This window comes from Odontesthes bonariensis, chromosome 20 (assembly GCF_027942865.1).
Source record: "Odontesthes bonariensis isolate fOdoBon6 chromosome 20, fOdoBon6.hap1, whole genome shotgun sequence".
Lineage (NCBI taxonomy): Eukaryota > Metazoa > Chordata > Actinopteri > Atheriniformes > Atherinopsidae > Odontesthes > Odontesthes bonariensis.
Window position 1 is genome coordinate 8,866,178 of NC_134525.1, and position 21,133 is coordinate 8,887,310.

Here is a 21,133-nt window from a genome sequence, read left to right on the forward strand (position 1 = left end):
AGAAGTTTTAGATTATTTCCTTTAATTTGAACAGTGTGTGAGAGTTTAAATTGATGGACTCTTTACGAATAGGCTTAAGCGGTTATGGAGTGTCACTTTTTGTGTTTTTCACAGGGAACCATACTGTTCCTATGACGATGCAGTGATTTTTATTAGACCATTGACTCCATCCAGAGCCATTTAGTATTGGTATTTCACCCTGTCCCATAGGCTACTGATATCTCTTTGGATTTCTCAATTACCGTTGATGATGAAATCTCCAAGTTCTTTTCAGTTTTACATCTATAACCCGGATCGTTCATAAATGGTTTAAATAAACAGTTGTGGGCTCCTCTTTATCTTCAGCGAGACTGCTGTGTTTCATCACTTTCTATTCCTGTTCAGGGAACAAAATTCTTCTTTTTGGAGCACCCAGCGATGTCGCCAGCTAAGACAAGGCTCCATTTATGCTGGACACCCATTCATCTAAAATATCTCTTTTTGTTTCTGTAGTAATTTTAACATAGAAAGCAAACATTAACACAGCTAAGCTAGCCAAACTGATGTTAGCTTAGCTTGCTAACCGGCTAGTTTGAATGAGAATAGAGTTTTAAATAGAGTTTGGAACACTGCATTGTTGTTTTGACGTAACTTAACCCCTTAAATACAAAATAATAACACACGTCTTTAAATTGTTTAGCAAGTTATCTCTGTTTCTTTTCAGTTTGGAAGCTAAGTGACCTGCAGTGACTGATGACTGAGTTATGCAAAGTTGTTCATTTCTTTCTTACAGTGTTCACAGTTCCCTATATACTGAATATTTCTGCTCTATTTGTTTTGAATCTCACTAAACATGGCTGAATTACCTGCTTCACAGGGAATTACGGGGCAATCTGAATGCACCCTCACCCTCTCTGGGATACTCTTTTTACACATAATCATCCTATTCACCTGGTGCTAATTGACCTGATTATTGTGAGATACTCCACCAGCTGTTTTCTTGTTTTTAGCTTCAGTCAGCTTTTCTATTCTGTTTGTTGCCTAATCACAACTGTTTTGGAATATGTTGAATGAGCATATATACGTTTTCTTCTTTCATAAAACCAGAAACGCCAACATTCAACGTTTATATGTGGCCTTTCAACTGTTTTTCAGAGGGTTTACATCACTTGTAAATCATTGCCTTGTGATTTTATTCACCTTTTCCAATATGACTGTGTGACCACCTCTTCATCTGTTTAGGGCAGTTGGTTTACTGACTCATTCTCTGATGTGTTTTTTAAACATAGGTAACCTTGCCCACACCAAGGGTAAAGCGATAAATACAATGCAGAGCTCACGTAATCCAACGCGGACCTTCAGCTTCGCCAAGGTACCAACAGCGCTGTCTGCATTAGTGCCATATTATCTCCTACATAAAGAGCTTCCTCTGAAAGTTTTTCACTTACATTTTTTCTGTCTGCCTCCCACTGTGGCAGCCAAGAACTGCTCCTGAGTTACAGTTCAGCCACTTGTATTTCAACAGTGTTTTCCATATAATCACAAGTTATTCATTCAGTTTCTTTCTTTTTCTCTTTTTTTCCCCTTTCTCCACATTTCTGTCGTAAAAGATGGGAGTTCTAACCCTATACAGTTCTTTTTCTTTTAGTGAGGTATTCAGCACATTTTTATATACTCTTTTCCTAAATGTATTTATCTTTCTACCAATGCAGACACCTTTCCTCACTCTAGATATTCCAAAATTTAATTTATAGATCCAGATTTAACTTCCATAGATTTGATAGAGAGATTTATGGCTAATTTACAGCTGTGCTTTCTGCTTGTTGTTGAGATAATGCTTATATGCAACAGTATTTTGTGAGATGCTAAATTCATTAACACCACCTCAATCTGCCCTCTGATGTAGCCCTTCTTATCTATGAATACCTGCTGTTTATGTCCCTCACTGTGGTGGATTTGTGTTTATAGCACCATGCCTCATTCTGCTATATTAAAATTGCTTGATTTAAAGTGTTTTAAAGCACCTTTAAAAAGGCATTAAAACTTGTATTTTGCAGTCCAGGCATTCCACAATCATCCTAGCTTTTTGTCTTCAACATAAAACTCCTCCTGGCAACTTGATTACATAACCAATTAATGTGAATCAGCCTGATTGCGACAGTACTTGGTAAATGTAAGCATGGGGGCTATTTGTTAGCCTCAAAGCAACTGAAAGCAGCTGCATTTACATGAACTGTATTTGATGAGTTCTTGAATTAATTTCCATTCATCTGCATATCTTTAAAAACACAAGAAAAGCTCATTGAAGGCCACAATTAGTAGTTTAGATGGTAGTATTAGGCTGATGGTGTGCTGTAGCAGTGGTTTCCCACGTTGTGTTAGTGCTGAGAATTAGATGTAGCGTTCAATCTATGATAAACCGTAGCTGTTTATTGTCTTTCAGTGAGTAACTAATGTAGGTTTTGGTGATCGTAGATGTTTACTTTTGTATATGTGACCATTTTTCAGTAATCGCTCTAGACAGATTGTATTTAACTAGAAAGCACTCTTGATTTGGCACTTATGCATTTATCTCTTTTGCAGCCTTCTTGGAAAGTAAAGCACACTCCTGAAAAAAAATGCTTTCTCCATGTGCCTCTTGAAGACACAGTACAAATTCAAACGGTGATTGGTGGTTTTTCAAAACAAGATAAAACATAATACACAGAAGAAAAAGGCCTTCAATATGAGTTAAAAGATGCCATCTACTGTGTGTAGGAGTTTCAGAATGTGAGAGCTAATATGTGTTTAGCTAAATAGCTTCTCAGTGTCAAAATGTTCCCTTTTATTTCATCAACTTATTAAAAAATGCACAATTAGTGTAGACTGTTGTCTAATTGAGCAGTATAGTTAGCATTTTTAGTATTTTAACATGTTAAATGTTTTGTTTTTTTCAGGCAAAAGAACCTGGAGATGCTCCTTATCACCCGAGGGAAACCACGAACATGAAAACACAGACCGTGGCCTCCTACTTCAGAGTAAGACTGTATTCTTTCTAAAATACTGTACATGCTGTTCCTCCCCTTTGCTGCAGACTGATGCTGCAGTGTACTTCTGAGCTGGGAAGTCAACATTATGTCATTTCCAACCTCCTGGTACAAGCGGCCATTTTGGAAAACCTTCCTCAAGTTATTGTCTATGAAATCCAACTTCTTGTGGCACCAACTCAGACTTCTCAGATACATTTGAAAGCATCATCACAACTGTGGGGTTTGAGGACGTGACAGACGGGTCAAACACAGAACAAAGCAAAAAATCGGAGATATGAAATCATCACGCATCATTACGTTTTGTGTAAAAGTGCAAATATGTGTGTGATGGTGATTTGAACTATGTTTTTATAGTCTTCACACCTGTATGCTTTCATTGGCTGGTGTCTACATACCCCTCTGCCCAAAAGCTTCAGCCCTAAAATGTCTTGATTTTACAAGCTGGCTCTACTGAGGATAAATGGTTAATTAAATGGAAACAGTCAGATGTAAATGTAGGCCCATATTTTTTTTACTGAGTATCAGTTTTTACAAAACCAAGTCATAGAAAAAGGAGGAAACAAATAGGAAAGGGTGTTAATCAAACTAATTAATCAAAAGAAAAGGACCATTAATTAGAGTTTTTCATGTCTTTGCTAAAACTAAAAGAAAAAAGGCTAAAAAAAAAAAAAGACTCTTTATATCCAAAGCAAAGCACAATAAGACACAGAACCCTTAAACTGTCTGAACACATCCTGATATGTTTTTGACAGTTTGGAAGGAAGGAAACTAAACTTCGGCTGAGCCTTCAGGAACAAACTCATAGCTTAATGCAGCTTTTAAAATTGATTCACAATTAAAAAAGGGGCAAACAAGCCTTTCAACTTATCAGTTGAATAGTCATGTTACTTGTCCTGGGGCTGTTTCTCTGCAGAGAAACACACCACCTTACACTTCTACTGAACCACAAGATATGTTACAAAAGGGGTTACTCTGGTGTTAGTTTAAATGTTGATTCTTTTAGGAATATTCTGCTTTTCAGGGTTGTGAGTGGAAGATGTTTTAATCCTCATATATCATTGATGATTGTGGCTTTAAACCCTCTCTATGTTTTTCTAGTACTCTCTGATGGACCTGCTGTCCAAGATGGTGGCAGGGCAGCCTCACTTTGTGCGCTGCATCAAACCCAACAACGATCGCCAAGCCAACAAGTTTGACCGGGAGAAGGTTTTGGTTCAGCTGCGATATACTGGTGTCCTGGAAACTGCCAAGATCAGGCGACAGGGTTACTCTCATCGCATCCTGTTTGCTAATTTCATGAAGAGGTCAGTGGTTCCTCTCTTCTCACCGGGTCTAATCTGAGGAGGACATTATCTTATTTAATCTAGTGACTGTTGCAGGTACTACATCTTGGCTTTCCATGCTCACGAGGAGCCGGCTGTGACTCCAGAGACATGTGCTGCAATACTGGAGAAGGCTAAGCTGGAAAACTGGGCAATGGGGAAGACTAAGGTGAAACTTCATCTGAACTCAAGTGACTGAACGAATTTTGTGCAATAACATGGAACATTAACATGGAAATGTTCAACCTTTGTTTTTCTTTCTTGATGAGTGTTGTAGCCTAAAATCATGCAATGAATATGTTATAAGGTTAAGATGAAACTGTAACTTAAGGCCAAACTGAAGAAAAGGTTTATGCTTTTCGCTAAGTAGGAGCTTCCAAAAAGTTCAGACCTCATAATAAAACCCAGGAGACCCAGAGTTTATCGTACAGTTTCATTCTTTTCTTGCAAAATTTTTCTGATTCCACATTGAAACCATTATGTAGAGAGCAAAAATGCTGATGGTTCCCCAAGCAGGTACTGTACTCGCATCTTTCACTGTAGGTAACTGTAACTAAACGCTAATACACACCACAGACAGAGTTATTGCTTGTATATGAGAAACAATCGCCAGCCTGTTCTCAGAAAGATAAAAAGTGAGTAACATGACAAGTCAATAGGCGTTTCACAGGGTTCCCTTTATAAATTTTCTTTAAAAAAGGATTTTAATGCAAAAATTCACCTTTATGCTGATGACAGTATTATTTATATTCATTCACCATCCATTACATAATAATGATAATAAGAAAAATACTTTTTATAAAGCATTCTTTTTTGTGGATGGTTTTTATACAATTTACCTCAAAGGAACACAGCAGTTAACTTTTACCCCATCATGACACATAAAAAGTTTAAAATCTGCAGAAATGTTTCCTTAAATATTTCCAAAGAGACGTGTTGTCTATACCAAATACCGTAAGATCAAATTCACTGCCAGCAGCTTGTGTAGATAAGTCACTTTGAAGCATAATGTGAAGCGGGAATATAATTTAAATGTGAAATTATGGCACAGATGTTTTGTTTGTTTGTTTGTTTTTGTTTTTTTTTAGAAAATGGAAGTCAAGTAATGTCAGCTTTCTTTGGCTGCCTGATAGTGACCTGATAGTGTTAATCAAATGTTATTTTAAAGTATTCAGAGTATACTTTAAATGCAGCGGTTGCCAAAAGAAGATACCCTGGTCGATATAAGACCTAAATCATAGGTGACACGTTGAAATTACATTACATCAAAATCAAGACTGTTCTACTTCTGTTACATTTCACAGGTGAAATGCTAGCAGTTTAGGAAGGAAGCAAGGCCTTTAGGATTGTTTGCCCTCAGACGGCAGTTCAATCAGACAATAAAAACATACATTTCCAGTTTCCACCTGGGAACTCTATCTGCACTCAATGCTGCTGAGACTTGATCTCACACAAACATGCAACATACTTTCTGTGCAATGTGTATCATGTGCAATTCTCTTTTTAATGACTTTCTAATGTATTGTGTTTGTTTCAGGTGTTCCTAAAGTACTACCATGTTGAACATCTGAATCTGATGGTGCAGCAGGCCACTCAGCGAATCATCCTGCTCCAAGCTTGTGTTCGAGGCTGGCTGGGAGCTAAACGGTACCAACGGATGTTAAAAGAGCGAGAACAGAGCGCTCTGGTGCTGCAGTCGGGTTAGTAAACTTTATACTCGGTCATATGAACAAGCTGTGGGCAGTCATACAAACCAATTCATACTTTAATCTCCAGCTTATAGGGGTCAGAAAGCTCGGAGGAGGGTGGCTAGTGAAAAAAGCAAAGCAAAGTTGGAGGCCTTCATCATCCAGTTCCAAGCAGGTAAGAAAAATCTGATACTAATATGGTCTGACGACACAAGCTAAACCTAAAGTGCATGATGTAGGTTTTTGTTTCACTTGTCATCCTCTTCAGTTTGCAGGGGACACCTTGCAAAAAAGAAGTACAAAGAGTTGGTAGATGAGAAGAACAAAGCAGCAACCAAGATCCAGGCTCGCTACAGAGGGCACAAAGAGAGGAAGAGTTTCAAAAGAAAACAGTATGATAGACAGGAAATTCAAACAGTATATTACTCATGGAATGATCTTCTAAATGCTTTCTGACAAAAATACAAACATTTTGTTTCTAGGGAAGCCAAAGAGAAAGAGAAAGCAGAGAAGGATCTTAAAGAAAAGCAGGAACAAGTGCCAGAAGCAGAGGAAAGCGCCTCTGCTGACGCAAATGGTGAGGAAGAGGAAACTAAAGCTGCTGTGGTTCTTCAGAGCAACTTCCGGGGTTACAAAGAGAGGAAAAAGTTCAAGGAGAGAAAAAAGACAATGGCTGGCACTGAGCTGGAGTTACCAAACGCAGGTGAGGAGAAGAAACAGGAGAAGAAGCCAAACACCACAGAAGAGAAAGGGCAAGAGGCAGCTCATAAACAAGAGGGTAACGATGAGGATGATGAAAGCACTTATGAAGCTGAGGAGAATGACGATAGTGACAATACTCAGGTGGCAGAAGATGAGGAACACATAGAGGTGGCAGATGAAGCAGGGATTGAGGACGCAGATGCTGGAAAGGAAGAGCAGGAGGAGAAGAATGAACAGGAAAAGGCCTCGGGGGATGAAGGTGTCAACTTAGAAGAGGAAACCAAGGCAGCCACTGTTCTCCAGAGTAATTTCAGAGGCCACAAAGAGAGGAAGAAGTTGCAGGAAGAAGGCAAGATCCCAGCTAAGACACAGAAAGCAAAAAGTTCCGCAGGTGAAGAGGATCAAATCTGCGGGGAAGAGACAGAAGAGACATCTCAGGCTGGAGCAGATGTGTCTTTGAGTGAGGTCGAGTCGGGTGACCCAGACGAGACCAAAGCAGCTGTGGTGCTTCAAAGCAACTTCCGTGGCCACAAGGAGCGCAAACGCCTGGAGGAGGAGGGAAAGATCCCCAAGAAAAAGAAGAAGGAACCTACAAAAGAAGAAACTGTGGTGCAGGCAGAAGAATCGCTGGAGAATGCTTCATCAGAGAACCCAGATGGACTGGATGAGGAAAAAGCAGCTACTGTCCTGCAGAGTAACTTCAGAGGCCATCGGGACCGAAAGAAGCTGAAAGCAGAGAAAGAAACACGACTGAAAGCCAAAGACGACGATACCGAGGAGTTATTGGACATTACTGATGTGGTTATTGAGCGTAAAGAGGACGCAGACGTTGAAAAAGAAAGGCAAGAAGAAGAACAGGCTGCAGTGAAGATCCAGAGTAACTTCAGAGGGTACAAGGACAGGAAGAACCTGAGAACCAACAAGCAGGCAGCACACAATGAAGCTACTCAGCTGGAGAGCTTCTCCAAAGAGGTAAGGACATTAAACAGATTTTGTTCTAAACAGTCACCCGGCAATCTTGTCATTTCGTCCAGTCATATATTGTTCTTCTCTTATCTCTTCAACAGATCACAAAGACGTCTCAGGACTTTCAGGCCCTGCAGCATAAGCTGAATGAGATCATCCAGGCTCATCAATCAAATCCTGAGAGCAATGGCATGTTTGTGAGAGGAAAAGCAATAAATGGCTACGGTCCCCAGCATCAGCAATCAGGTGAGATAAGTGAGATTGGACCAGTGAAAAACAGATTATAAAGCAATGAATATCACTCATAATGTTGGCACAGATTGACCCGAGGTTAATGTGAACTTTTGGGTCTGAGCCATCAGATAATTAAGAGTGTCAGTCTAAGGAGGAAGAATGTCTATTCTCACAGTCTATATATCTTTTACCGAAGATATCAGACAGCGGGCGAAAATGAGCTCAGATGTAGTCACCAAAAGATGCCAGAGTGCAACTGAGTCACTTCCTGTCACGGAAAACACAGAAAAATAGAAAAAAAACAATTGGAAATGTCCAAAATTTGAGGCAGGAATTTATCCTCAATTAGTCATGACGCTATTTTCATTTGTTATTGTACTCTTAAAAAAAAAAGAAAGAAAGAAAGACACCAATGTGGAGACTTAATTGATGCCTGAGCAGACAGTGATGTCATGGATAGATTCATGTTTTCCTTTCTCTCTCTGGTGCTGCTTCATTAGATCAGGAAACCTGAGAAAGTCAAGTGCCAAAACAGGAGGCGCCTCTCTACTTGATGTGTCATCAAAAATAAAATTGGATTTTCACAGATGATAGCTGTAATTGCTTTCAGGGTGGTGAATGGGAGGAAGCAGCTAATTGAAAGTTCAGAGTCAGGCTGCTAAAATATGACAGCCACAGTGGGTTCAGGTGTCTTAAATAATGCAGTTATTTGGTTTGCATCATGATTATTCTGACATTTCTTTGTTCTTTCTTTCTGTGTAATTCTTTGTTAACATGGGATTTACAGTTTCTTTCCCCTAAGATAAATAAGTGCAACTCTAAATTCTCATTCATTTGTGATGAATATTTCCTCAAAACAGAATCACATTACAAATTGTTAATACACTTGGTTACAAATTCAGTATGTTTATATATTGTTAAATAAATAAATAACAGAATCGCAAAACAGCTCAATTTCAAAATGAAATTGATTTAGATTGATTTTGATAGATTTACCTGCTACATTAGAAATTGAAAGATGAGATAAACTCAATGGTAAAACAGCGTGATGAAAATAAAAGTAGATTAGACAAAGACCATAATGTATAAAAAGATACATGCATACACCAAGAAGTGAAAACTGCTTTCATCCGCTGATAAATAGACCAAAAACCTCTGATTAAGGTTAGCGATGCATGTCTGTTTCCATTAGAAACTGCTCCAGTTAATCATTCGAATCATGCTTGCAACAAAAACTAATAAAAACAATGAGATATCAGTATCTGTGACACCTCAATGAGTTATCTGCCTGCAACCCATTAAAGTTGCAATAATCTTCAGCATTATTATTTGTGTTGACGTAAAGGAAACAGGAAACGATGCCATCCCAATACATCCATTTTAGCAGGTGGTTAGCATAGCTAAACATAGAGAATGCAAAAATGTGCAATCTGCTAGCCTGGTTCTGTTAAAAGTTTACAAAATTCACACAACTACAGCTTTTATGTCACTCTGAGGTTCTCAAACAAGCTTTACACTTATTTCTAGTCTTTGCTACACTTCAAACAGAGCTTAGCTTGCTATGTCTGTTTCCTATTTATGCTAGGCTAAGGCTAGCGATGTTAGCTTTATTTACATAGTTACAGTAGGCTACACTCTTAAAAGCAGCATAACACAGTGTGCTACACAGAGCACAGTCTTCCTGTAATCTGGGTATGTTTGCCCTTTACAGTCTTTTCTCCAGTAGCTACACTGCCTGAGGTTAAACAGAATAAATTAAATGTATTATTTCCAAGGGCCAGCACGTCTCCCAAGAAAATTATACTTTTTGTCCGCACAAAGCCACAGATAGAGCAACTCTGTCCACATGAATTTCACAAACGCAATAAACTGAATCTAAATCATTTGTGCCACACACAGCGAAAGCAGATGAATGTCAGTCACATTGTTCTTCATGCAAAAGGTCATCAAATGTTAATCATGTTACAGCAGGAATTAATATGACGACGTGTAGAATTAGCTTTACTTGTATGAGCATTACAGAATGACCTTTAGATGAAGTTGTTCAATAATATTATAAACGTTTCTTCACTGCAAGCTTGTGCACATGATGGATTGTTTTCCCCCAGCACGAGCATTTAACAAGCAAAGGTTACTTTAATATTTCTATAATTACAATAAATGAGATGTTCCAGAGTGTGGGATGTCAGGCAGCTGATCACAAACACATAGCTCACTTTGTGTTCAATACTTACTGAGAATACTTGGAACATGGATGGTTTAGTTTAGTTTAGTTTAGTTTAGTTTAATGTTTACTTAACAGGGACATTGCACAACATACAATTGAGCCAGATTATAGCCACAAGGCTAATTTTCATCTGTAGTCCCTGGACAGGAATTGATGTTAAATTAAAAAAAAAAGATTAAAATGAATAATAATACAAAAATATAACAAGAAAACACAATATTGGGTGAGACTATGTGCAGAATAGGCCTACAGTATATTGCATGACAAGTAGGCAAAAAAAATTTAAAAATAAACTAACTAAACAAAAACATGATATATGATAAAGTAAACACAAGTACACAAAATCAATGACTAAAAATGTCCACAGTGCTGCCCTGCTTTTAGCCACTTCTTAAGACCTGATTTAAAAATACTAAGTGTGGTGCTTTCCCTGATACCAACACGGATGCTATTCCACAGCCCTGATGTTTTTACTGAGAAGGCACTTTGTCCAAAAGTGGATTTTCTGAACCCACTTATGCAGTCCCCTCTAGTTGATGCTCTTGTAGCTATTGTATTAGTTGTGGGTCTGCGCAGACTCACAAATTGCTTAAGGGGAGGGGGAGCAAGATCATTTATAAATTTAAAAAATAGACAGCAGTTTGAAAAAGAAATAAAATAGACTAAATAAACCATACTTCTGTATGATAGTACAGTGATGGTAAGTGTTGGATTTTTTGTCCAGGATTTTCAGTGCCTGTTTGTAAGATTTGTAGATCAGTGATAACTGTGGTTACACAGTTGTTGGACACTTTGTGTCAAAGGTTGTTTAGAGTAATCTCTGTGGAAAATTCAGACTGGATAAAAGCCTCAGGGCAGCTCGATAAGCACAAGTCAGAGTTCAGTTGGGTGGAGTTTCACACTCAGTCACTCGAGTAATTAAGTCAGCCATGTATAAAGATTCCACTGGCTCTGAAGCTATCATATCGTTATGGCCAGATGTAAAATCCTCAGAATTATTGCAAAGGTTCAAATGAAGCACAAAGTACTCATCTGTGTCATAAAAAGGTCTTGAGCCACCCCTGGTTTCTCTATATTTTGCTTCCACACCGCCAGACTTTCTTGTAATCTTTTAAAGTGGTTTTGAGCAATAGTTCTCCAAGGACACATAATTAGTTACATCTACGAGAAAACTGCCAAAGATAACCCAGTCTGAAAGACATAAGATAGTATTTTTGCACCAACAAGGTGATTCCTAAAGACTATTAGCTGAAATCTTGGCATGTCTCAGCATGGTGTGTCCTGTGAAAAATTGAGGAAACTGGATAAGTGGAGGACAAAAGACATGAGTTCAGACTACTATGTTTAGTTTCCAGGTCTCTGCAGCCATCATCACCTCCTACGTCTTAGGCAGGTTGGGACTGCACCAAGAGAAAATCTGCCTCAACACTGAGGGGCCAAATGTGCTGTTTTATTGCAGAGTCCAGGGTCGGTTTTCTCACGTCAGCCTTAGTTTTTTTCCCCTCTTTCTCCCTTCCCTCATTTTGGTTTGTTTAGGGACATATATGTGAGTTTGAACTGCCCTGCACAATCTGCAGAACTCTGATGTCTTCAAAATGTCTTTAATACTTTCCAGTCGACAAGAGATTGTCAAGAACCCCCCGCAGGACCCAACAGCCAAAGACCCTGAACACACCGGAGGACTCCACCTATTACACCCTCATTCATGTGAGTCACAGCAAAGACGGAGATTGATTTCAGATACTTTCTACAACAAAGCTTCGCTTTCCCAGCTATTTGCTTTTACAATGCACTATTGATTGGCATCTTTTTTTTTTGTGCCAGTACTCTCACATCTAAGGCGAGAAATAGACTATTACAAAGTTGTCTGGAAAAGTTTTCTTTGGAGCCTTTGTCAATGTTCCCGTCTTTTTCACCTAAGGCGATTGATTTTTACTTGCTTCTCATAATTTCGGCGTTCAAAAGCTCAGCGTGGAGCGGCTCTTCTTGTAGCATTTGAAGTTAGTTTGTTATGATGTTTGTTTTGGTGTTTTAGAATATGCTGTAGAGGTACAGTGGATCTAATTGGTAACATTAAACAGCTGGAACATAATGACAAACAACAATGCAGAAGTTGTTTAGAGTTTAAACATACAAATTCAGTGAAAACTTTACGAAGGTACCAACAGACTTAGTGACAATTCATAATTCAGAGGTGCAGTGGTTGTTTGAACGGTTAATAAATGTATTAAAACAGCTGCTGGGTGATGGTTTCTAACATAAAGAGGCCCCTAAACATGTAAAAAATACAGCCAGGCTACAATATTTGGTTATTATTTGTACAAGCAACTTGGAACAATACATTTGATTGTAACACACTGTTCTAAAACAGATATTTTTCCCCTCAACACAGACACAAGTTTTGTTGGTTTGACCTGCAGTCATAAGTTCTCTGTCTCTCTCCACTCAGCGATCTGTCCAGGATGATAAACGCAGACCCAGGAAGGAGGAGTAAGTGTCCAGTTCTTTCTTCAACTTCATTTTAATGATCTATCGCTTCCTTTTTAAGAGTTTGGCTCACTGCCCGTCTGCTTGCCTCTCCTAGTCTGGAGTAATGGCTACAGCCCAGCGCCAACATAACTACAGTGTCTGGGTCCAAACTTTAGGATGTGCAGCCTCACACACAACCTCGCTTAACTTAATTACCCTCAACTTTTTCATTGGCCTGAATATGATCAAAGACACAATTTTATGGCTTTTAGCAGTATTGTTACATGATCTTTAAAGGAGCACTTAGTATAAAGTGTATGTGTGTGTGTCACACAGGCCACAAGGTGAGCGTACCGCCCAAAGTGAGTGGGTGAAGATAGACCGATAGGGATGACTGAACAAGCACAGGCCAGAGTGCTTTATCACAACAGCTTGAAGAGACACACGCACACACCCGCCTTGTTGTGTGCATACACAATTCAGCACAGTCCTAAACATCAAGGGTATTCATTTTTTAGTAGATAAATAAAGCCGGCAATGGACAGGAGCAGTTTACATGCATCATTAGGGATGGGAAGGTCAGCAGGAACGATGGCGTCTCCTGATGGAGCTGACAGCTGAGGAGAACGGGAGATGGGAACACGTGGGTGGTAAGGAGGTGATGATCGTAAATGGGAGTGAAGGCACGTAGAAGGGGAAGTGGGAAGGGAAACATACCATAGGTGTCTGCACTTTATCACCACAGTCAGCCACTTTGTATTGTGTCTCTTTTATATGCAACATGGTGGGATTCAGCTGGTGAAAACGTAGCTATTTAAAGCACCAGGAGGTCAGTGTTGCAGTGGGAAAGAACAAGTGTCCGCACCAGTGCTGGTGACAGAAAATCTAGCTGTTCTTCAGAACTATGGCTCAGTGCTTAGAGTCGGTTGTCCAATAACTGGAAGGTTGGTGGTTCAATTCCCTCTCTCGCCACTCAAAAAGATTGGTAAATGTGACAGCTGGAGGGGTGTCAGTCCCACCGCTCCAGTGTCCAGCATCTGTCTGCATGAGTGTGTCAACAGTTGCCAACCTGGATGGGTTAAAAGCAGAGGACAAATTTCATGTGTATGCATGACAATAAATCTGATTTTTTTAAATTTTAAAGAATGTTCTGCACATTAAACAAAATATGCAACTTTAGACCTTTCACTACTCACAGATACTTGTGTTATTGCAGCACAGCTCATTTACGTCATCCCAGTAGACGCGTGTGTACAAAGCCCCCGATAACAACAACACGGCAGCTCTGAGCTAACAGTGCAATAGTACGCGTTCATTCATTCATTGGTCTTAAAGTATTGGGGAAATAAAGACAGATAATGCCTTATTTAGAGGCTGTTTTGTCTCTGCCCTGTTCTCTCCCGTTATATGGATCTCCAGTGATCTAAATATCTTCCGAAAGACGCCGACTTTCACCAAACTGTTATCGGTGAGTTAGATGAACGTATTTAATGCCAGAAATGAGGTCCAGGTTTAACCCTCTGGGGTCTGAGCCGTAATGACGTCATGTTTTCTGATCATAGACCTCAGAGACTTAAAAAAAAAAAAGAACTTCCCCTTTAACAACGACAATGGATCCTGATAATGTGTCAGCACAGGAGGCCATTTGATTGGAGCATAGTAATGTTTTTATCACTGGTGACTTATTCTAATTTCTACCAAAAGCAAAATTTGTAACTAGTGTCACAAGAATCACTAGTTTTGTCTGTATACATGACACCACTGCAGTTTCTTGGTAAAGCCCAGAGTTTTCCAAATGATCTCTTTTTGGTAAGCTGTAGTTGCATCTGCATGTGGACAAAAAAAAAACTAAAGCTGCTTTTTATGCCTTTTTGTTTGATGCTTTCTCAGAACACGTCAAAGGCTGGACAGCATCTGTGTTTTTCTTGTCATTTAAGTTCAAAACTGTATTTTATTCCTCTTTTTGACATGATATCTCTTTCAGCTGTTTTTGACTAACTGCCAACCTTCAATTTGCTGCTCAAACTGGATTTTCTTGTTTTTTACTGATATATAGTAATTTGGGGTCATATAGAATACAGGAAACTTAGTTACTATATATATATATTTTTTTTAGTTTATTTGTTTATTTCATTCATCAAAAGTTAAAACAAAAAAAGAAACAATAATGCGAATGCTGAATGAAAAAGGGGCAGAAAGAAGCGAACTTATGTTGTCTACCCCTTTTTCAATAATCATTTTACAGATTAAATTATAATATGTGTCCAAGCAAAAAGAAATGGAAAAAGAACAACAACAACCATAAAATAAGTTTAAAGGGATAGTTTGCCTCTTTTGACATAACGCTGTATGACATCCCACACTAGCAATATCGTGCATGAACATTTTCTTACCCCCTACTGGTAATACATTTGCATCACAAAATCGTTGTCCAGGAAAAAGTCAGAACTCACAATTGCTTGGCGCTATTTTCTCTCCCTTCGTATCACTGCAGCCTGCAGCCTGCCGCCTGCCGCGCCTGTTTCACCTGTATGACCTTTTCCTGGAGAACGATTTTGTCATGCAAATGTATTACTCTTTTTGAACGTATATTGTTTCGAGAACAAGAAAGAAATTGGTCATAAATGATATTGCTAGTATGGGATGTCATACAGCTTCATGTCAAAAGAGGCGAACTATCCCTTTAAGTGATGGCTGCTGCCCAGCCATCTACTCAACATCAAACAAATACACACACATATCAGTATACACATATGAACCCATACAAACACATACATGTGCACATGCATGTGAATACATACACCTGTACATTCAGTGTCCCATTTCTTTAACCGGCTCATATTTTTGTATCATAACAGTTTTGACAGTTTTTTAAATCTAATGTTTGATCTTGCTTCTTTGGCTTCCTTGTTCAGACTGTTCCATAAACTGACTCCTCTCACAGACATGCAATGTTCCTTCAGTTTAGTTCTGAATCTCGGTTTATTAAATATCTCTGTTCCTTTTAAGTTATAATGACTTTCTCTTTTTTCAAGTTTTTTTTCTGGATGTTAATTAGCAAAACATTTTTATGAGCTTTAAACATTATTTGGAGAATACTGTCGTCAACCAATTCCTGTAATTTCATCAACTTTAACTGACGGAATAATGGATTTGTATGCTCTCTATAATTCTTTCTTCTAATTATCCTTATGGCTTTTTTTGTAAAATAAAAACTGAATAAAAAAAGGATTGGCAAGCATCCCCCCCATATTTCAACGCAGTAGGTCAGATGTGGAACAATCATCCTTTATCATCTATCAACTCTTTTGTTTTATGTCGCAGAGCAATCATTTTTGATAATATAGATACTATATATAACTATATCTTGATATAAACAGTCACAGAAGCTGACACCCAGTCTATAATGTGTTTGTGCTCTAGTCCGGGGAAACTGCTGGATGTGGACGACCAGTACTACCGCACCCTGTCCACCAGCAGGTCCGCACCCTCCATGTCCACCGCGAGCTCGTCACCGAGGAGCATGCCTGAGAGGAGACAGTCCATGGAGAGGAGACGGTCCATGGACAGGAGGCGGTCTATGGACAGGAGGCAGCACGGGGACCGGCGGCAGTCCACAGAGCAGAGGCTGGGGGGTTCCACCCGACAGACGAGAGAGAGGGCCGTCACTGAACCAGAGCTTCCCCGACCTGCCAAAGACAGCAGGTACCTTATCAAGACTTTATTATTTTTATAGACTAACTGCTGGGCTATATGAGTTACCTTCCTTTTCTAGTTCGTGCTCTTATTTTAAACCATTTGGAGCGTTTCAACCAATAATCTTATGCTGAACCAGTTGTTTCTGAGCTGGAACCACAAAATAACAGGGTTTCAAGTGTGAATTGTGGTGACTTTGGTGACCATGTCAGATTCTGTACGGGTCAGAAAGAAAAGACATTTAAAGCTCTGAGTCGACGACTGGTCCTGATGGCAAAGGTTCTGCTTAATACTGGTGAAAATGCAGTCTGATTTGGACTGATCTTGTGTTCAGATGTTTTAGATTAATAGAATGAATAGAAATTAAACAAATAGGTGTGTTCAGTCAGAGGCTTCTTCAGCTGCGCTGCAACAAAAAGTATTACAGGAGGTCCCTGCTGCCCACAGCCCAATAACTATTTTTACACTGACTAATGAGTGTTTTAGTTCTTTATGCTACTAAAATAAATCATTACTCCTTTAGTTCAGACAGTTTCTGACAGACCTTAAACATAAACCCTTTGTTCTTAAAGGTAGGGTAGGAGATCCTGGATTTTGAGTCCAGCGAAGCTGCATTTTGAAAATACACCGGTAAAAAGTCCCAACCCTTTTCTTCACTTTCCCCCCAAAGGCACGCCTCTAGAGTACATGAACGAGCACGAGCACGAAGGTGCACGAGCGCTGTTCTGACAGCAAGCATCGATCGTTGCCGTATTTAGTATTTAGTATTTAGTATATGATAACTATACGTTTAATAATGCTAGGTGCTAGCCAAGCTGGCTCTAGTTTAGCTTCCTGCCAAGCTTCTGGACGCGTAATTCGTTCACGGAGCAGGGTACGCGCACAGGGGGAAGGAGGGGGAGGGAGGAGCAGATTGCAGTTTGATAGACGGCATCAGTATCCAATCATTGTTAACGGTCCGTTCACACCGTTCACACTGTTTTTCCTAGATTGTACGTTCTAGAGGCCACTACAACTTTTCATATTTGTGTCAAAACTTTTAATTAATTGGTTCCAATGGGGTGTGAAGAGTATTTCAAGCAATATGTAAAAAAATGTTCCAGAAAAAGATCCCCTACCCCGCCTTTAATCTTTCTTCAACCTAAATTTAACTATTTTTTTTTTTTTTTTTACCTAACTTTAATCAAGTAGATTGTAATGTGCAGAACAGCAATGAAACGCTGAATGAGTGCCAAATAAATTACAATTCGGGGTTTTAAAACATTGGCGCTCTGCACTGGACTCAAACTTGGCTCCTCGGCTCGACGTCCTACCTTCCTGAGCTCCAAATCCAGACTTTTTTCACCTGTTAGATATGAAACAACAGACGCCTCCTGATTGATTTACAGAAATGCTGTTACTCTGTGTTCCTCTGCGTTGTCATTTTCATGTTCAGAGGCACGGAAAACAGCAAAAGAGAGACTGAGAAACTGAGTTTGATCTACACAGCAGAGGAATGGAAGTTGTGAAGTACGAGCAAGCCTGGATTTCTATGCTTCACAGACGGGGTTTTTTCTAAAAATGCCACGCTCGGTTTCCCAGTCCAGTTCCTAAAAGGACAAATCTACGTACAACATCGGAACTGTTCGTCACCACAATCACTGAAAATTATTAAGAAAACCTCTTTTCCCTGGCCTTCTACTAGCTGAAATGGAGTTTATCTTTGCTTGCTAATTTTATTGTTATTTTATTGCTAAATTTATTAGAAAAAATTTATTTTATCTGTGACGCAGTTATTCTTATTGCTATTTTATTGATGACTTTCTTAATATGTGAAGCAGTTGCTATTGTGAAGCACTTTGGTCAGCTGAGGTTGTTTTAATGTGCTATATAAATACTAGGACTGGGCGAGTTAACTCGTTATTATCGCGTTAACTTAAAATGCTGATGTTAAAAGTGTGTTTGCACAACAAATGTTATGGCACTTTCATTCATAAGACAGCACATTTAAAATAAAACTAAATGCTAAAAGCTATACACTACTTTTGGATTAATTTTTGGATTTTGCGTACAAATGCGATTAATCGTGATTAATCAGGGAAATCATGTGATTAATTAGATTAAAAATTTTAATCATTTTCCAGGCCTAATAAATACATTTTGAATTGAACTGAACTTCTCATGTGTCTCCTGTGTTGGTTGGCAGGCGTTCTGTTCCCAGATTGTCCTCCGTGGAGAGTCGGACGGCGGACAATCCCTACGACTACAGACATCTGCTGAGGAAGACTTCACAGAGACGAAGGCTCATCAAACACTACTGAAACACAGGAAGGGCCACGCAATCCTCACCCCGTCACAGCGCATATGACAACACAAACACCTTCTGCATATCTTACATTCAGCATTTTTTCTTTATCGATGGAACACATTTAATTAGAAAATGAGTTCTGCAGCAGACTTCACTGATCGCGTTGTATTGATTTCCAAGCTGATTATGCTGAAGAATGCACTGTACATGATTACATATCTTTAAACTTTGTGTAAATTAATGTTTACTTGTGAGATCTGTAATTTAGTCACTGATTAAAAAGTGTATTTTCTCTCTTAAATCATACACAAAATGGCAGGTGATGCTCTTAAACTTGAATATGTGCATTTCAATGTGTTTTAAATAATTTATCTTTGTAAAATCGGCTTCAGCACTGTCATGTTTTATGAAATGTACATTCATGTCTTTGCTGTAATGTCTGGTTTGTTCACTTAAACACGATATCTATTAAATTCTTTCTCATGTTTGGCTGCCAGTTTCTCATCTGTAAAACGGCTGAATAACTTTGAAAGAATCCATGTTCACCCAGCTTTTTATTGCCTGTTTGATCTGGTTTTAAAAGATGTCACAATGGCCAGATTGGGCAGCTTATGTCATGTCTTTTGTGAAAAGTATCAGGATAATATCAAACCAGCCCCTGTGAATTCTGGAGTATTCTTGAGCATTGCTCTCAGACTCAACCTCTTCAACCTTCAACCTTTATGTGACATTTTAATGGAGGAACTCCCCCACAGGGGTTGTTAGTGAATCCCAGATGCACATTTTCACAAACACAACATACAGAACTGTGCTGTAGTCTTCAGCTGCCCTCATTTCTTTGTATATTACCAGGACAACAGCAAATAGATGCAATGATTTAACATAAATGTAAATGTATTTGAATCTGAATACAATATTAAAGGCAAACAGAGTTTATACAATTCTAAAGATCTTTACTGCTCTGAGCTCCTTTATTCTCCAACACAGCCTGAACCCTCTCAGACGAGCTTTCTGTCCTTTCTTTAAGGAGTCTTCAGGAATAGTTCTCCAGGCTTCTTGAAGGACATCCCAAAGCTCTTCTTTGGATGTGGGCTGCCTTTTGTTCCGTTCTCTGCCAACATGATCCCACACTGCTTCAGTAATGTTGAGGTCCGGGCTCTGGGGAGGATTCATCCCTCCATCAGACCTGCTGCCACTGATTTTCAGCCCACTTCTTGTGTCCTTTGGCACAGCTCAGCCTTTTCTCCCTGTTTCCCTTCCTGAAGAACGGCTTCTTGACAGCCACCCTTCCATGGAGCCCATTTCTGATGAGGCTTGGGCCAACAGCAGATGGATCAGCTGAAGGTCCAGATGCATCTCTCAGCTCCTGTGTCAGGTCTTTGCTGGATTTTTTCCTCTTTCTTAAGGACATCACTTTCAGCTCCTGTTCATCTGCTGGAGATAGTTCTTTAGGCCTGGCACTTCTTCTTCTGTCCTCCACTTGTCCAGTTTCCTCAAATGTTTTAAGGACACACTGCACAATATCTTGAGATATGCCAAGTTTTCAGCTGATAGCTCTTTGGGAATCACCTTGTTGCCGTAAAAATACCATTAAAGGTCAGTTAAACTGCGTTATCTTTGGTGTTTTTCATAGATGCAACTAAAGAAATGTGAAAAATTGTGTGTATTTGTGGCAGGCTGATGGTAACAAAAACGTTCCTGTGAAAATACTAAAATAGCCAAAATACCAAGAAAACCTTTGAAAAACGTTCAGCAGAGCTTTTAAAAGAAAGCTCCTTGGAAGCTAAATCTTAAGAAACTAAAGGTGAAACCTATGTATCCTGAGAACACACAGGCAATGAGAAAAAACAACTGGGATGTGAGGATAAAACATTAAGGAGTTCGGGAACATTTATATGGTTATGATAATTAAATATATTATATATTGAAATACTCTTAGGGGGGAAAAATGAAAACAAAAGTTGTTTATATGGAAGGCTAACTGTACTATTTTACCAGAGGGGGGTCAGTTTGTTTTAATGAGTCTTTTTTTGGTGTTAGATGGTTGTGGGAGATTATAGTAATAGATAACAACAGATGTGGCTCAGTCATGTTTTGATGCCTGCAGGGTCTGTTGGCTGCCATTAACGTGTGAAAAGACGATAATTGTCCGATTTTACTGTTGGATTATATCCTGTAATGTGCACAACTACGCCAAATTATGCAGCTCAATTTATTCATTTATTTAATTATTAATTATTTTTGCTTACGTTGCCCACGCAGATTTGGAATGTGTAAACCCTTCAGGGGGGGTCTGGTGAAGAGCTCGACTTGATTTTTCGGGTAACAAAGCACTGATGCTTTTCCTGCTTCCAGTAAGTGACTCCAATAACCATACAAAAGTTAAAAAAAAAAAAAAAAAAAAGTCCTGAGTGACCGTTTTTTTGGGGAGCAACGCAGCCCAACGCAGAGAGGGGGGGGGGAGCCCCCTTCTCCACCCCGCCTGCGGGCAATTAGAGCAGCCGACCGCCAAGAAACAGGTCTGCGATTTCTGG

General features: G+C 39.3%; 1 protein-coding gene across 2 annotated transcripts in view; it reads left to right on the plus strand.

Moving 5' to 3' along the window:
• The window catches only part of myo3a (myosin IIIA), a 73,143-nt gene extending 53,628 nt beyond the window's left edge, over nucleotides 1–19,515 (plus strand). The window contains exons 23-36 of one of the 2 annotated variants that reach the window (XM_075452500.1): nucleotides 1,269–1,351; nucleotides 1,590–1,631; nucleotides 2,916–2,996; nucleotides 4,107–4,312; nucleotides 4,388–4,499; nucleotides 5,868–6,030; nucleotides 6,107–6,193; nucleotides 6,287–6,410; nucleotides 6,501–7,692; nucleotides 7,788–7,932; nucleotides 11,763–11,854; nucleotides 12,597–12,637; nucleotides 16,040–16,321; nucleotides 18,498–19,515. In XM_075452500.1, the coding sequence (XP_075308615.1) occupies nucleotides 1,269–1,351; nucleotides 1,590–1,631; nucleotides 2,916–2,996; nucleotides 4,107–4,312; nucleotides 4,388–4,499; nucleotides 5,868–6,030; nucleotides 6,107–6,193; nucleotides 6,287–6,410; nucleotides 6,501–7,692; nucleotides 7,788–7,932; nucleotides 11,763–11,854; nucleotides 12,597–12,637; nucleotides 16,040–16,321; nucleotides 18,498–18,612 (2,765 nt within the window). In that variant the 3' untranslated portion in view covers nucleotides 18,613–19,515. The remainder of the gene's footprint in view (nucleotides 1–1,268; nucleotides 1,352–1,589; nucleotides 1,632–2,915; nucleotides 2,997–4,106; nucleotides 4,313–4,387; nucleotides 4,500–5,867; nucleotides 6,031–6,106; nucleotides 6,194–6,286; nucleotides 6,411–6,500; nucleotides 7,693–7,787; nucleotides 7,933–11,762; nucleotides 11,855–12,596; nucleotides 12,638–16,039; nucleotides 16,322–18,497) is intronic. The other variant, XM_075452501.1, reaches the window with a different exon arrangement.
• The last annotated feature ends 1,618 nt before the right edge of the window (nucleotides 19,516–21,133 follow it).